Here is an 18,024-nt window from a genome sequence, read left to right as displayed (position 1 = left end):
GCAACGATCAGCAATGAGATCGACAAGCAAATAACGGGGTGTATTTAAATCAAACCCCTGATCAGATTAAATCCTATTTACCTATTTTTTTTATCCAGTTACAAAGCTTTACTATTCGAAAAAGCTATTTCATGTCCAGCCGCCCTGTACAGGTGGTCTGTAACCCGTGGACTGCAACTGAACCATTTGTGCTATATCAAGTGCCGGGTTTATTATTATTATATTATTATTATTATTTTATTATTATTTGTATCCATGACTTAAGGCTCAGGAACTGGACGACCAAGACTGTCACAGAGGAATGACATGACGTTCACATTCCGTTGCCAAACATAGTACCTGGGACACCCCCACCCCGCCCCGGGCCCCACCCCCACCCCCCGCCCCCGGCCCCCCCCACCCCGCCCCCGGCCCCCCACCCCCACCCCGGCCCCGGACCCCGCCCTTACCTCTGCCCCCCGCCCGGCCCGGGCCCCGACCCCCACCCCGCATACACCCCCGCCCCACCCCCCCACCCCCGCTCCCCGCCCCACACCACCCCCGCCCCCCGCCCCGCCCCCACCCCCACCACCGCAACCCCACCCCACCCTACTTCCGCCCCACCTCCGCCCCCTCAGTCCCCGCCCCGCCCCCGCCCCCCCCCACCCCCCTACCTCCGCCCCCACCTCCGTCCCCGCCTCCAACCCCACCCCCGCCCCCGCCAACACCCCGCCCCACCCCCCCACCCCCGCCCCTCCAGGGATAGTTGCTATAATAATAACAATAATCCTTGTGTTTGATGCAGCGCCTGATCCGCGCTGTCGAGGCGTCTCAAAGGCGCTTCGCAAGATATACCGTGAAGTGTAGTGACTGCGTACTTTGTGGGCGAAAACCACCGTCCGCAGTCGGTCGGTCATTGGGGGCCGTTTGCGGTTCCCTGGAGGCAGCGCAACCGGTGGCCACTTGCAGTACCAGATCCAGCCAGTGGAGGCGGCGTCGTTGCGGTCAGCGGCAGCGCCACATCCCGCCCCAGGGCGGTGGCGGCGCTGCAACCTCGGCGGCGGGCTGCAGTTCCCTGCCCGGCCAGCGGAGGCGCTGTCGGCGCGGTGAGCGGCGGTTCCCTGGCCGGCCGGGGGGGGTGTCGCTGCCTGCCGGCCGGTTGCCATGGTGATGTGATGGCCGGAGCCCGGGGCCGGGGGCCATGGCGTCGGTGTTGGACGCGCTGTGGGAGGACAGAGACGTCAGATTCGACATCTCTCTTCAGTGAGTGCGGTCTGGGTGACGGTTTGCAGTGGCCTCACCTCCACCCCCTTCTCCCCCTCCCCCCGGCCCTCCCCCCCCCGGCCCGGCCCGGCCCTCCCCCCGAGGGGCAGTCACTGTGGGTTCATGAGGTGATGGCCAGAGCCTAAATGGCGTCTGGCTTTAGGGCGCCATAAGATGCGGTGGTGGTGGTTGTTGTTGTTGTTGTTGAATCTATTTAACGCACAGCGTCTCGAAACGGGCACTGAGGGGTGGGGTGGGAGGGGTGGGGGAGGGGAGGGGAGGGGAGTGGGGAGTGATTGATGTCCGTGTCGTGCCGGATCACCCCCACCAGAGGGCGCCATCGACCCCCCACTTCCTTTTCAAGGGTCGGAAGCGAAGCCCCGACTGAGAATAAATCACGACAACGACGACAGCGACGCCAACCTTAACCGCGGTGATCCTGGCATCCTGCCTCGGGGGGGGTCGAGGCGAGACGTCGAAGCGAGCGAAGGGAGGGCGTGTGGGGTTTCGTTTCCCCCCCCATTCGCTCGGGTGCAACGACTCGCGTCGAGACCCCGACGGCGACTTGGGTTTACGCGGCGCCCTCCACGCCGGGCGGCGTCTCGGGAGCGCTTCGCGGTAACGGATCACCGGCGCCGAGCCGGTGGGGCTGAGGGGGGGGAGGGGGGGGGCGGGGAGGAAGATGACCCAAGGCGCGGTCGAAAAGACAGGATAGCGCCCCAGAGCGCTTAGACGTTGCAGGCGAACCCGATGGTAACACGACGTGTTTTCTGTTTAGACAGATGAAGGTGAGACCTGGAGAAGTCTTGATCGACTGTTTGGATTCCATTGAAGATACGAAAGGAATAATGGAGACAGAGGTAGAGAGTGATTCATACTTTTGGAAGTTTACGTTTTTTTGCAGCAAACATCTATTTTTGCGATATATATATATATATATATATATGTGTGTATATATTTATTAGCACTTGTTCTTCAATTATACCTTTATCCAAGGGAAAAGTGCAACCCCACTTGCTTGTGCCTGGGGAAAACAGGCGTAAGTGAGCAGAGGTCCAGGCATCAAGGGACGAGATGGTGCACATTGGTGTACTGGTAAAGATAAACTGTACAGTTTCCTGCAGCTTGTCCAGCGCGGAGCGTTCTACCCGTTGGCCATTAGCTTGTCAACTTTCAACGTGTTTTATCAAGCCTATTGTTGAGGCTGGTCGATCATTGTTCAACTACACTTTTGTTTTGTTTTTATTTAAGAAGCTGTTTTTAAAACCACCGACAATTTACTTTTACAGGTCGACTGCTTGTGACAAATTTGCGAATTATTTGGCACTCACTGGCTCTTCCACGTGTTAATTTATGTAAGTAAAACTCCCATCAGGCGAGTTTGGTTACTGTAGTTCATTTGTTTACCATGAAATGAATCTGACCACTGATTGCATGAATTTCCTCCATAGTGCAGTATGTTGGAGAGTGTACTACAGTTAACAACATGCCTAACCCTAACCCTAAGACCCATGTTAGTAGCTATGTACAACGCCTTACCAATTTGTATTATTTATATACAGCTAGTTTTGTATATCCTTTTCTAATTTAATGTTGTCGCATTTCTCTTTCAGCTGTTGGCTTTAACTGCATCTTAAGCATAACAACCCGAACTGCTAACTCGGTAAGGTTAGAAAGTCGGTTATTTGAACATAGTGGATTGTATACTTCTACAATTTTTATTATTTGGCAGGTGTAAATTTATTTGGAGGTTTGAGGATTGCAGCAGCAATTTTCCACAGACCAAGTACTTTTACTGCAGTGGCTAAGCATAAAGTAACCTCTGAACAGCCACATTTGTACTCACTACTTACTTTAGTAGAATTCTATATTAAAAAATTGAGTGCAAGTTGCAAGCTACCTGATTTGAATGGGTAATTGTGTTTAACCTTGGAGAACTCTTCCCCCCACCAGCACCAAAGTATTTCAAAATGAGTGGGTTTTTTTTCCAGAAACTTCGAGGTCAAACTGAAGCTCTTTACATCCTTACTAAATGCAACAACACACGATTTGAATTTATCTTTACCAGCGTGATCCCTGGAAGTCCTCGATTATTCACCTCTGTCATTGCTGTGCACAGGTAGGATTACATTACATGTGACTAAATTAAATTTCTACGCAGCGAGATGCTACCCCACGTGAAGGATGCTATATAAAGGCAAATTGTTGTTGCTAACTAGTGAATATTACAATATTAGCATTCCAATTAAGTGGCATCTCCACACAAATACGACAAGAAGTGGCTGGTGTTTTAATTTTGGGGTTTTGCTCATAGAAGTCCAGACAAAATGGTGTATTTTCATTCACACTCCAATTCAATCGGAACAGGGAAGCGGCTGCCCTGTGTGTCCACACACGCCGATCTCTCTCAAGGTTAATACGGGAAATTCGAACCGATCTCGCGAATGTGGGCACACAGCCTAGCCATTTCCCACACTCGCAGATAAGGGTTTTGTTTAATTGCTTCACGGTTTAGAAAGTGGAAATGTTGGGTGGTATGAAGAGGTATGGTCCAATTTCCATACCTGTGACTTCTCCCACATTTCCCTTCAAACCGCAAACCCCTACGGATACAGCCAGCTTCGTATGCAAAAAATTAACAACTTCATGATGGGTTTCATTAAATTCTCATTTCCTCAAATTAAATATTTTGTTACAGAGCGTACGAGACATCCAAAATCTACAGAGATCTGAAATTAAGAGGAGCTCTCATTCAAAACAAGCAGTTGAGACTTTTGCCTCAGGAACAAGTTTATGACAAAATTAATGGTGTCTGGAATCTGTCTAGTGATCAGGTATGTCTAGTATCCTATTTCTTTGTTCAGGAACGTGTGTCTACATGGGAGAAAACATATATAGTAGTTAGGAAATTGATTTTTTAAGAGAAGTCTGGAAAGGACCTTGTTAACTTAAGTTTGGTGCTATTTAAGGTTGTCTACTTTTAATTATTCCTCGTTTTCCCTTTCCGCAGGGCAATTTGGGAACCTTTTTCATCACAAATGTTCGAATAGTGTGGCATGCAAACATGAATGACAGTTTCAATGTCAGCATTCCCTATCTACAAATTGTAAGTTTGTAATGTCCGATAATCTATGCTTTGCAACGATTTTCATCAATGTTTTATACTGTGGAATCCTATTATAGTGCACTCGGTATAGCGCCATGACCTGAACACCCAGAAGAATATTTATATCGCCATGATTTTTATGACTTGAATTGTATTAGGGCAATATTGTTGAATGTTGCATCATTTTGAATATGGTTTCATTAATATACATATTTGGACAACTTCTGTTATATGTACAGTATGAAGTTTGCTCTTGTTTCATTGCAGCGTTCAATAAAAATCCGGGATTCAAAGTTTGGGCTAGCACTTGTAATAGAAAGTTCACAACAGGTAAACTGAATGTCTTTCAAGTTTGAAAAAAACATTTTAATAAGATGCTAATCACATTATTCAATAACAAAGCTATTTAAGTTATTTTACCTTTATATAAATTGTATTAAGAATCTTTGCTTGTGTAATAGGTAAACAATACTTAATAATCTTGTCCTCTTTGGAAAAATTATATAGCGTGGAAAAAGCAAAAATAAATTTGTTTGGCTTAGTCTGTGCAGAAAAACAGCGTGATATTAATGTAGTAATTTTGTTATGTTTAGAGTGGTGGTTATGTGCTTGGTTTTAAAATTGACCCGGTGGAGAAACTTCAAGCGGCCGTAAAGGAGATAAATTCATTGCACAAAGTTTACTCTGCCAGCCCTATCTTTGGAGTAGAGTACGAAATGGAAGAAAAGGTAATCGTTTAACCTATATAAACTACATATAAATGTTAGTACAAATTCCAAATCTTCAATAAATCACTGCTTTTTGAAAACATTTTTATAAACTAAAGGTTCCAGTAGAATATGCAGTACTATATTAATTTCATGAGGAGAGGGGACGGAAATCTAAATCCGTTAGTTGGTTGTAGAATCCAGTATAGCATCTCAGAAGATCTATCTTCAGGCTCAAGGAGAATCAAAGAAGAATAGCATTTAAGGGCAAGGCATTTTTCTCATTGATTTGAGATTTTTTGGAAATCTTCTGATGTTTATAAGAGAAATGTTTACTATGAATATTCATGGTCATCTAAGGATTAGGATGATCTTAGGTGGCAACTACCTGGTCTAAAAGTGTGGAGATGGACTAGTTGCCTTCTGGATCCCGTCTGATCTGATTATTTTTTCTGAAACAATGACTTGTACTCAGTCATTGAAACATTCTATTTGACCCTCAGGTTAAATATAATCTCAGTGTTAATCTAGAAGTAAAATGAGAACCAGGAAAGTCAGGTTCAGCAGCAAGATCCAGAGGAGTAAAAAAAATAATTTCTTGCAGTATGTGATCATGGACGATTTTGTTCTTGGGACTGATTTTAGTCATTACTGGAAGGAACCTATAAAATTGAATTTAAATAACTGAATAATCATTCATTATTAGAGTCCTGTAGCTCAGTAGTTAGAACACTCACCTCACAAGTGAGAAACCTGGGTTCAATTCCCGGCAGGGCAAAACCTTGGGCAAGTTTCCTTACTTCCTGACTGATAATAATCCCTCAAGAAAAAAAACCTATAATAAATTGGTCACTTCAATCCACCACTGTTTGTGGGACACTGCTGGCGAATTGCTGTCGCGTTTCGCCCACCAATATACAATCAATTCACTTTACAGTATATTCTCTGAAGGGCTTTGAGATGACTAGAAGACGTGAAAAGTGGTATATCAAATGCAAGGATTATTATTATCTTAAAGTACTAAGTCTTTAGTATAATAATGGTGTCTGGACTGATTTGATTTTTTGTAACAGCCTCAACCACTTGAGGAGCTGACAATCGAGCAAGTTCAAGATGATGTTGAAATTGAACCCGATGAACAAAACGATGCTTTCGTGGTGAGTTTAACTTTAAACAAAAACCTCCGCAATGAATATTTTGACATGATACGTGTCAGAAATAGGAATAACAATGAATCAAGCCATCCAAATTATCAGCCTTGTCATACTTCAGAACATCTTTAGCTGCCTGACCTCAGTCCGTGAAATAGTCATTGGTCTGGTGCCAGGATTAACTAGCTTCATTGAAGTTCTGAACCTGACCTTCAGTGATGAGGACAGAGGTAAAGTGAGTAATTGTGACGTTGGTGTGTACTGCGCTGAAGTATTTTTAGTTATATAAGTCAAAGTAAACATCTGATCTTCGGCCTTTCTTCCCCTGAGTTAATGAAATAAAAATTATTTAATTCATTGGAAAAGAAGAATTAAAATGGTGGATTTAAAATCTCATTTGTGTTTTTTGTAATTTATATATAAAATCAAAGCTGTTTTGATGACTGATTATAATAAAAAATTCATGAATTAGTGCTGAAAATGTTAGTGATTCAGTTCATGTATTTTTAAAAAAATATACATTCTGAGGACACAATGCATGTTAATTATTTCCCTAAATGTTAAAGTGGGCATGGACTTTCTACCTAAATCAGCAATATCTCTTGGGTACAAAGGACTGTGTTTTTTAAAAAAAGTGACGAATACATTTTTAACATTGGAAAACATTGACTTTTGTAGATTTAATATATTTTGTTTTCTATTCCAGGCTTACTTTGCAGATGCTAATAAGGTAATTTTCTTTTCTTAAAATATTATATTAATCCGTAACTAATTTCCTGTGATTTAGCAAATAGTTCTTTGTATGCATAGCTTTGAAATCAGTTTAACGTTCACTTATATTTGCTTTCTAATCAGGAACAAGACCGTGAGCCTGTCTATTCAGAAGAACTTGGGCTTGCAGTCGAGAAACTGAAAGATGGATTCACTCTTCAGGGATTGTGGGAAGTGATGGGTTAAATTTTTAGACCGCCTTTGTATTTATTTTATGGGTTTCTATAAGAGACTTATGTTTTGCGATGTGTCACTCAGTAAAGCTGCTTCTCAAGAATAAAGTCTTTGATTTTCAAAATTCCTTGTCATCTTTGTTATTTATCATTTGAAAAGCGCTACTTTTGCAGGTTACATTGCTCAACACACTTGAGCTTAAAAAAACATACATTCCTAACTTTTGAATTGCATAGTTCATGTTGCTTAAGAATAGATGGTCCATTCGTGCTTTGAGTTTAATAGTAGTCTTCCAACAATATTCTAGACTGGATGGTCTTATAAGTTTATAGTTATGTTTAAGGTTCTGTATAAATGCCATTTTCTACATTGTTAGGATGCTTAAGAGTAAAGTTGATCAACTGCTTGATGCTAAACGTGATCTGGAGTGATCACTGCTTTCGGGCTAATGTTGAGCAACTTAATTAAAATTCAACACGAAAGCGAATGATTCACCTAAATTTAAAATTCAAAGTATTATGCTCTATTGTTTTTTTGGTGGATTTATAATATTAAACAATTTTTGTTCAGTTTTCTCAATTTTGTTTTGAGATATTTTATAGGATATTTTCCTGTGGCGTTTATTTGCTTAAAAGAAAATATTTAGTACAGTTAACCTGAAGACTTCTATTTTAAACTTAGAATTGCTTCAAGCATTGATATTTTTTTTAAAAATCTGGCAAGGTTGGAGTGTAATAATTTCCCATGGAATTTTTATGTAATTAAGTCTTTGATTATTAATACAATTACAACTCAAACATATTATGGTCTTTAATATATAAAAGTGTTAACATTTGAAAAGCAGATGGTGAATCTATAATTACCTGAGGACTTCATTTCATGATGACTAATAGCCTGATGCATGTTTTAGTTGTCATGAGATTGTTGAAGTAACACAGTAATACATTTTAAATGTTAAAATTAATCCTCAGAACACTTTTAGTCTTTCATCAACACCCAAAGAGATTTGTGAGTAACTTTGGTAGCTGTAAGGTCTGACGTGGCCATTCACAATTCTGACTGTTTAGAAATTAGGCTTTACAACGTAAAATGTTCATGTTTCTTGGAATCACCTACTAGCTGGACTGATGTGTATAATTGTAATATAATAATGTGTATTGTTAGTTACAGTATACACATCAGTGTATCTGCTGCACCTTGGGACGTCCTCCCGACGTGAAAGGCGCTCTATAAATGTAATTTTGTTGTTATTGTAATTTACTTAGTAACCGTTTCTATTGCTATTTCTGTCCTTATTGCCTGTCCGGTCCTGTCACTCTCAATTCGATCAGAGCTGCACAGTTGTTCCTTTCTGTCTGAAGCAGCTGCCAAATTGAGGTTTGCTTTCTCCATTGGCTAATCCTAAATTCCAAAGTGGCAAGGATGTCTCTCTATATTTAGCTGGTGGGCTTTAAATTTCAAGTACTTAATGTGGAGCAAAGCACGTTGATCTGCTTTTTCAGCCAGGACCTGAGTGCGGCTACCACCTGCCCTCTGTGACTTCCAGCACCCACTCTATCCACAGAATGGACGCTCAAAAGGACATAAGGGAAGAATCTCGGCTCTACCAAACCACTCTGCTTCAGGATGGACTGAAAGAACTACTGGATGAGAACAAGTTTGTCGACTGCTCTCTGAAAATCGGGACCAAGGCTTTTTCCATGCCACCGTCTAATCCTGGCAGCCTGTAGCCCCTATTTCCGTGAGTATTTCTTTTCGGAGGAAAATACGGAGGAGAAAAAGAAAGAGGTGGTTCTGGAAGATGTTGACCGAATGTAATGGACCTGATCCTCAAATACCTGTATACTTCTGAGATCATTCTGAATGATGAGAACGTGCAACATATTTTCGCTGTTGCCAGCCGGTTTCAGATCCCGTCGGTGTTCACAATGTGCGTTACATATCTTCAGAAAAGACTGGCTGTTAATAACTGTCTGGCCATCTCAGACTAGGACTTCTCCTTGACTGCCCACGGCTTGCTTTGGCCGCTCGCGAGTACGCCTCAGATCGTTTCGAACAAATCTCTAAAGAAGATGATTTCATGCAGCTCGCCTACACGAATTTGTCAGCTTAATTGCAAGCGACTCCTTAAATGTAGAGAAGGAAGAGGTGGTCTTTGAAACGGTTATGAAGTGGGTCCAATCCGACAAGGAGAACAGGTTGAAACATTTGGGAGAGATCTTTGATTGCATTCGTTTTCCCAGCATAGGCATTCTTAATCATCTGAACCTTTTTCAACAGCTCGGGATCAGCCTTGATAATCGCGTCCTTCTCCACATGTTCATTGATGTATTTCTCAGCCATAAGACGGAAACGAATGCAATCAAAGATCTCTCCCAAATGTTTCAACCTGTTCTCCTTGTCGGATTGGACCCACTTCATAACCGTTTCAAAGACCACCTCTTCCTTCTCTACATTTAAGGAGTCGCTTGCAATTAAGCTGACAAATTCGTGTAGGGCGAGCTGCATGAAATCATCTTCTTTAGAGATTTGTTCGAAACGATCTGAGGCGTACTCGCGAGCGGCCAAAGCAAGCCGTGGGCAGTCAAGGAGAAGTCCTAGTCTGAAGATGGCCAGACAGTTATTAACAGCCAGTCTTTTCTGAAGATATGTAACGCACATTGTGAACACCGACGGGATCTGAAACCGGCTGGCAACAGCGAAAATATGTTGCACGTTCTCATCATTCAGAATGATCTCAGAAGTATACAGGTATTTGAGGATCAGGTCCATTACATTCGGGTCAACATCTTCCAGAACCACCTCTTTCTTTTTCTCCTCCGTATTTTCCTCCGAAAAGAAATACTCACGGAAATAGGGGCTACAGGCTGCCAGGATTAGACGGTGGCATGGAAAAGCCTTGGTCCCGATTTTCAGAGAGCAGTCGACAAACTTGTTCTCATCCAGTAGTTCTTTCAGTCCATCCTGAAGCAGAGTGGTTTGGTAGAGCCGAGATTCTTCCCTTATGTCCTTTTGAGCGTCCATTCTGTGGATAGAGTGGGTGCTGGAAGTCACAGAGGGCAGGTGGTAGCCGCACTCAGGTCCTGGCTGAAAAAGGCAGATCAACGTGCTTTGCTCCACATTAAGTACTTGAAATTTAAGCCCACCAGCTAAATATAGAGAGACATCCTTGCACTTTGGAATTTAGGATTAGCCAATGGAGAAAGCAAACCTCAATTTGGCAGCTGCTTCAGACAGAAAGGAACAACTGTGCAGCTCTGATCGAATTGAGAGTGACAGGACCGGACAGGCAATAAGGACAGAAATAGCAATAGAAACGGTTACTAAGTAAATTACAATAACAACAAAATTACATTTATAGAGCGCCTTTCACGTCGGGAGGACGTCCCAAGGTGCAGCAGATACACTGATGTGTATACTGTAACTAACAATACACATTATTATATTACAATTATACACATCAGTCCAGCTAGTAGGTGATTCCAAGAAACATGAACATTTTACGTTGTAAAGCCTAATTTCTAAACAGTCAGAATTGTGAATGGCCACGTCAGACCTTACAGCTACCAAAGTTACTCACAAATCTCTTTGGGTGTTGATGAAAGACTAAAAGTGTTCTGAGGATTAATTTTAACATTTAAAATGTATTACTGTGTTACTTCAACAATCTCATGACAACTAAAACATGCATCAGGCTATTAGTCATCATGAAATGAAGTCCTCAGGTAATTATAGATTCACCATCTGCTTTTCAAATGTTAACACTTTTATATATTAAAGACCATAATATGTTTGAGTTGTAATTGTATTAATAATCAAAGACTTAATTACATAAAAATTCCATGGGAAATTATTACACTCCAACCTTGCCAGATTTTTAAAAAAAATATCAATGCTTGAAGCAATTCTAAGTTTAAAATAGAAGTCTTCAGGTTAACTGTACTAAATATTTTCTTTTAAGCAAATAAACGCCACAGGAAAATATCCTATAAAATATCTCAAAACAAAATTGAGAAAACTGAACAAAAATTGTTTAATATTATAAATCCACCAAAAAAACAATAGAGCATAATACTTTGAATTTTAAATTTAGGTGAATCATTCGCTTTCGTGTTGAATTTTAATTAAGTTGCTCAACATTAGCCCGAAAGCAGTGATCACTCCAGATCACGTTTAGCATCAAGCAGTTGATCAACTTTACTCTTAAGCATCCTAACAATGTAGAAAATGGCATTTATACAGAACCTTAAACATAACTATAAACTTATAAGACCATCCAGTCTAGAATATTGTTGGAAGACTACTATTAAACTCAAAGCACGATGGACCATCTATTCTTAAGCAACATGAACTATGCAATTCAAAAGTTAGGAATGTATGTTTTTTTAAGCTCAAGTGTGTTGAGCAATGTAACCTGCAAAAGTAGCGCTTTTCAAATGATAAATAACAAAGATGACAAGGAATTTTGAAAATCAAAGACTTTATTCTTGAGAAGCAGCTTTACTGAGTGACACATCGCAAAACATAAGTCTCTTATAGAAACCCATAAAATAAATACAAAGGCGGTCTAAAAATTTAACCCATCACTTCCCACAATCCCTGAAGAGTGAATCCATCTTTCAGTTTCTCGACTGCAAGCCCAAGTTCTTCTGAATAGACAGGCTCACGGTCTTGTTCCTGATTAGAAAGCAAATATAAGTGAACGTTAAACTGATTTCAAAGCTATGCATACAAAGAACTATTTGCTAAATCACAGGAAATTAGTTACGGATTAATATAATATTTTAAGAAAAGAAAATTACCTTATTAGCATCTGCAAAGTAAGCCTGGAATAGAAAACAAAATATATTAAATCTACAAAAGTCAATGTTTTCCAATGTTAAAAATGTATTCGTCACTTTTTTTAAAAAACACAGTCCTTTGTACCCAAGAGATATTGCTGATTTAGGTAGAAAGTCCATGCCCACTTTAACATTTAGGGAAATAATTAACATGCATTGTGTCCTCAGAATGTATATTTTTTTAAAAATACATGAACTGAATCACTAACATTTTCAGCACTAATTCATGAATTTTTTATTATAATCAGTCATCAAAACAGCTTTGATTTTATATATAAATTACAAAAAACACAAATGAGATTTTAAATCCACCATTTTAATTCTTCTTTTCCAATGAATTAAATAATTTTTATTTCATTAACTCAGGGGAAGAAAGGCCGAAGATCAGATGTTTACTTTGACTTATATAACTAAAAATACTTCAGCGCAGTACACACCAACGTCACAATTACTCACTTTACCTCTGTCCTCATCACTGAAGGTCAGGTTCAGAACTTCAATGAAGCTAGTTAATCCTGGCACCAGACCAATGACTATTTCACGGACTGAGGTCAGGCAGCTAAAGATGTTCTGAAGTATGACAAGGCTGATAATTTGGATGGCTTGATTCATTGTTATTCCTATTTCTGACACGTATCATGTCAAAATATTCATTGCGGAGGTTTTTGTTTAAAGTTAAACTCACCACGAAAGCATCGTTTTGTTCATCGGGTTCAATTTCAACATCATCTTGAACTTGCTCGATTGTCAGCTCCTCAAGTGGTTGAGGCTGTTACAAAAATCAAATCAGTCCAGACACCATTATTATACTAAAGACTTAGTACTTTAAGATAATAATAATCCTTGCATTTGATATACCACTTTCACGTCTTCTAGTCATCTCAAAGCCCTTCAGAGAATATACTGTAAAGTGAATTGATTGTATATTGGTGGGCGAAACGCGACAGCAATTGCGCACAGCAGTGTCCCACAAACAGTGGTGGATTGAAGTGACCAATTTATTATAGGTTTTTTTTCTTGAGGGATTATTATCAGTCAGGAAGTAAGGAACTTGCCCAAGGTTTGCCCTGCCGGGAATTGAACCCAGGTTTCTCACTTGTGAGGTGAGTGTTCTAACTACTGAGCTACAGGACTCTAATAATGAATGATTATTCAGTTATTTAAATTCAATTTTATAGTTCCTTCCAGTAATGACTAAAATCAGTCCCAAGAACAAAATCGTCCATGATCACATACTGCAAGAAATTATTTTTTTTACTCCTCTGGATCTTGCTGCTGAACCTGACTTTCCTGGTTCTCATTTTACTTCTAGATTAACACTGAGATTATATTTAACCTGAGGGTCAAATAGAATGTTTCAATGACTGAGTACAAGTCATTGTTTCAGAAAAAATAATCAGATCAGACGGGATCCAGAAGGCAACTAGTCCATCTCCACACTTTAGACCAGGTAGTTGCCACCTAAGATCATCCTAATCCTTAGATGACCATGAATATTCATAGTAAACATTTCTCTTATAAACATCAGAAGATTTCCAAAAATCTCAAATCAATGAGAAAAATGCCTTGCCCTTAAATGCTATTCTTCTTTGATTCTCCTTGAGCTGAAGATAGATCTTCTGAGATGCTATACTGGATTCTACAACCAACTAACGATTTAGATTTCCGTCCCCTCTCCTCATGAAATTAATATAGTACTGCATATTCTACTGAACCTTTAGTTTATAAAAATGTTTTCAAAAAGCAGTGATTTATTGAAGATTTGGAATTTGTACTAACATTTATATGTAGTTTATATAGGTTAAACGATTACCTTTTCTTCCATTTCGTACTCTACTCCAAAGATAGGGCTGGCAGAGTAAACTTTGTGCAATGAATTTATCTCCTTTACGGCCGCTTGAAGTTTCTCCACCGGGTCAATTTTAAACCAAGCACATAACCACCACTCTAAACATAACAAAATTACTACATTAATATCACGCTGTTTTTCTGCACAGACTAAGCCAAACAAATTTATTTTTGCTTTTTCCACGCTATATAATTTTTCCAAAGAGGACAAGATTATTAAGTATTGTTTACCTATTACACAAGCAAAGATTCTTAATACAATTTATATAAAGGTAAAATAACTTAAATAGCTTTGTTATTGAATAATGTGATTAGCATCTTATTAAAATGTTTTTTTCAAACTTGAAAGACATTCAGTTTACCTGTTGTGAACTTTCTATTACAAGTGCTAGCCCAAACTTTGAATCCCGGATTTTTATTGAACGCTGCAATGAAACAAGAGCAAACTTCATACTGTACATATAACAGAAGTTGTCCAAATATGTATATTAATGAAACCATATTCAAAATGATGCAACATTCAACAATATTGCCCTAATACAATTCAAGTCATAAAAATCATGGCGATATAAATATTCTTCTGGGTGTTCAGGTCATGGCGCTATACCGAGTGCACTATAATAGGATTCCACAGTATAAAACATGATGAAAATCGTTGCAAAGCATAGATTATCGGACATTACAAACTTACAATTTGTAGATAGGGAATGCTGACATTGAAACTGTCATTCATGTTTGCATGCCACACTATTCGAACATTTGTGATGAAAAAGGTTCCCAAATTGCCCTGCGGAAAGGGAAAACGAGGAATAATTAAAAGTAGACAACCTTAAATAGCACCAAACTTAAGTTAACAAGGTCCTTTCCAGACTTCTCTTAAAAAATCAATTTCCTAACTACTATATATTGTTTTCTCCCATGTAGACACACGTTCCTGAACAAAAGAAATAGGATACTAGACATACCTGATCACTAGACAGATTCCAGACACCATTAATTTTGTCATAAACTTGTTCCTGAGGCAAAAGTCTCAACTGCTTGTTTTGAATGAGAGCTCCTCTTAATTTCAGATCTCTGTAGATTTTGGATGTCTCGTACGCTCTGTAACAAAATATTTAATTTGAGGAAATGAGAATTTTAATGAAACCCATCATGAAGTTGTTAATTTTTTTGCATACGAAGCTGGCTGTATCCGTAGGGGTTTGCGGTTTGAAGGGAAATGTGGGAGAAGTCACAGGTATGGAAATTGGACCATACCTCTTCATACCACCCAACATTTCCACTTTCTAAACCGTGAAGCAATTAAACAAAACCCTTATCTGCGAGTGTGGGAAATGGCTAGGCTGTGTGCCCACATTCGCGAGATCGGTTCGAATTTCCCGTATTAACCTTGAGAGAGATCGGCGTGTGTGGACACACAGGGCAGCCGCTTCCCTGTTCCGATTGAATTGGAGTGTGAATGAAAATACACCATTTTGTCTGGACTTCTATGAGCAAAACCCCAAAATTAAAACACCAGCCACTTCTTGTCGTATTTGTGTGGAGATGCCACTTAATTGGAATGCTAATATTGTAATATTCACTAGTTAGCAACAACAATTTGCCTTTATATAGCATCCTTCACGTGGGGTAGCATCTCGCTGCGTAGAAATTTAATTTAGTCACATGTAATGTAATCCTACCTGTGCACAGCAATGACAGAGGTGAATAATCGAGGACTTCCAGGGATCACGCTGGTAAAGATAAATTCAAATCGTGTGTTGTTGCATTTAGTAAGGATGTAAAGAGCTTCAGTTTGACCTCGAAGTTTCTGGAAAAAAAACCCACTCATTTTGAAATACTTTGGTGCTGGTGGGGGGAAGAGTTCTCCAAGGTTAAACACAATTACCCATTCAAATCAGGTAGCTTGCAACTTGCACTCAATTTTTTAATATAGAATTCTACTAAAGTAAGTAGTGAGTACAAATGTGGCTGTTCAGAGGTTACTTTATGCTTAGCCACTGCAGTAAAAGTACTTGGTCTGTGGAAAATTGCTGCTGCAATCCTCAAACCTCCAAATAAATTTACACCTGCCAAATAATAAAAAATTGTAGAAGTATACAATCCACTATGTTCAAATAACCGACTTTCTAACCTTACCGAGTTAGCAGTTCGGGTTGTTATGCTTAAGATGCAGTTAAAGCCAACAGCTGAAAGAGAAATGCGACAACATTAAATTAGAAAAGGATATACAAAACTAGCTGTATATAAATAATACAAATTGGTAAGGCGTTGTACATAGCTACTAACATGGGTCTTAGGGTTAGGGTTAGGCATGTTGTTAACTGTAGTACACTCTCCAACATACTGCACTATGGAGGAAATTCATGCAATCAGTGGTCAGATTCATTTCATGGTAAACAAATGAACTACAGTAACCAAACTCGCCTGATGGGAGTTTTACTTACATAAATTAACACGTGGAAGAGCCAGTGAGTGCCAAATAATTCGCAAATTTGTCACAAGCAGTCGACCTGTAAAAGTAAATTGTCGGTGGTTTTAAAAACAGCTTCTTAAATAAAAACAAAACAAAAGTGTAGTTGAACAATGATCGACCAGCCTCAACAATAGGCTTGATAAAACACGTTGAAAGTTGACAAGCTAATGGCCAACGGGTAGAACGCTCCGCGCTGGACAAGCTGCAGGAAACTGTACAGTTTATCTTTACCAGTACACCAATGTGCACCATCTCGTCCCTTGATGCCTGGACCTCTGCTCACTTACGCCTGTTTTCCCAGGCACAAGCAAGTGGGGTTGCACTTTTCCCTTGGATAAAGGTATAATTGAAGAACAAGTGCTAATAAATATATACACACATATATATATATATATATATATCGCAAAAATAGATGTTTGCTGCAAAAAAACGTAAACTTCCAAAAGTATGAATCACTCTCTACCTCTGTCTCCATTATTTCCTTTCGTATCTTCAATGGAATCCAAACAGTCGATCAAGACTTCTCCAGGTCTCACCTTCATCTGTCTAAACAGAAAACACGTCGTGTTACCATCGGGTTCGCCTGCAACGTCTAAGCGCTCTGGGGCGCTATCCTGTCTTTTCGACCGCGCCTTGGGTCATCTTCCTCCCCGCCCCCCCCCTCCCCCCCCCTCAGCCCCACCGGCTCGGCGCCGGTGATCCGTTACCGCGAAGCGCTCCCGAGACGCCGCCCGGCGTGGAGGGCGCCGCGTAAACCCAAGTCGCCGTCGGGGTCTCGACGCGAGTCGTTGCACCCGAGCGAATGGGGGGGGAAACGAAACCCCACACGCCCTCCCTTCGCTCGCTTCGACGTCTCGCCTCGACCCCCCCCGAGGCAGGATGCCAGGATCACCGCGGTTAAGGTTGGCGTCGCTGTCGTCGTTGTCGTGATTTATTCTCAGTCGGGGCTTCGCTTCCGACCCCTTGAAAAGGAAGTGGGGGGTCGATGGCGCCCTCTGGTGGGGTGATCCGGCACGACACGGACATCAATCACTCCCCACTCCCCTCCCCTCCCCCCCCCACCCCTCCCCCACCCCACCCCTCAGTGCCCGTTTCGAGACGCTGTGCGTTAAATAGATTCAACAACAACAACAACAACCACCACCACCGCATCTTATGGCGCCCTAAAGCCAGACGCCATTTTAGGCTCTGGCCATCACCTCATGAACCCACAGTGACTGCCCCTCGGGGGAGGGCCGGGCCGGCCGGGGGGGGAGGGCCGGGGGGAGGGGGGAGAAGGGGGTGGAGGTGAGGCCACTGCAAACCGTCACCCAGACCGCACTCACTGAAGAGAGATGTCGAATCTGACGTCTCTGTCCTCCCACAGCGCGTCCAACACCGACGCCATGGCCCCGGCCCCGGGCTCCGGCCATCACATCACCATGGCAACCGGCCGGCAGGCAGCGACACCCCCCCGGGCCGGCCAGGGAACCGCCGCTCACCGCGCCGACAGCGCCTCCGCTGGCCGGGCAGGGAACTGCAGCCCGCCGGAGGTTGCAGCGCCGCCACGGCCCTGGGGCGGGATGTGGCGCTGCCGCTGACCGCAACGACGCCGCCTCCACTGGCTGGATCTGGTACTGCAGGTGGCCACCGGTTGCGCTGCCTCCAGGGAACCGCAAACGGCCCCCAATGACCGACCGACTGCGGACGGTGGTTTTCGCCCACAAAG

General features: G+C 41.7%; 1 protein-coding gene and 2 pseudogenes across 1 annotated transcript; 2 read left to right on the top strand and 1 right to left on the bottom strand.

The window, feature by feature from the left end:
• The first annotated feature begins 1,151 nt into the window (after positions 1-1,151).
• On the top strand, positions 1,152-7,269 carry bbs5 (Bardet-Biedl syndrome 5). Its single transcript, NM_001293036.1, is given in 13 exon segments — positions 1,152-1,242; positions 2,021-2,086; positions 2,089-2,102; positions 2,532-2,597; positions 2,856-2,905; positions 3,234-3,361; positions 3,941-4,076; positions 4,253-4,348; positions 4,616-4,678; positions 4,942-5,076; positions 6,129-6,212; positions 6,913-6,936; positions 7,062-7,269. Coding segments are annotated over 13 exon segments (1,026 nt in total). The 5' UTR covers positions 1,152-1,180; the 3' UTR covers positions 7,164-7,269.
• Positions 7,270-8,651: 1,382 nt separating this feature from the next.
• On the top strand, positions 8,652-9,142 carry LOC121849392 (annotated as a pseudogene).
• A 2,472-nt stretch (positions 9,143-11,614) lies between these two features.
• On the bottom strand, positions 11,615-17,706 carry LOC121849400 (annotated as a pseudogene).
• Between the last annotated feature and the right edge of the window lie 318 nt (positions 17,707-18,024).

Source organism: Callorhinchus milii, unplaced genomic scaffold (assembly GCF_018977255.1).
Source record: "Callorhinchus milii isolate IMCB2004 unplaced genomic scaffold, IMCB_Cmil_1.0 Scaffold6, whole genome shotgun sequence".
NCBI lineage: Eukaryota > Metazoa > Chordata > Chondrichthyes > Chimaeriformes > Callorhinchidae > Callorhinchus > Callorhinchus milii.
This window is presented reverse-complemented; position numbering and strand designations above follow the sequence as displayed.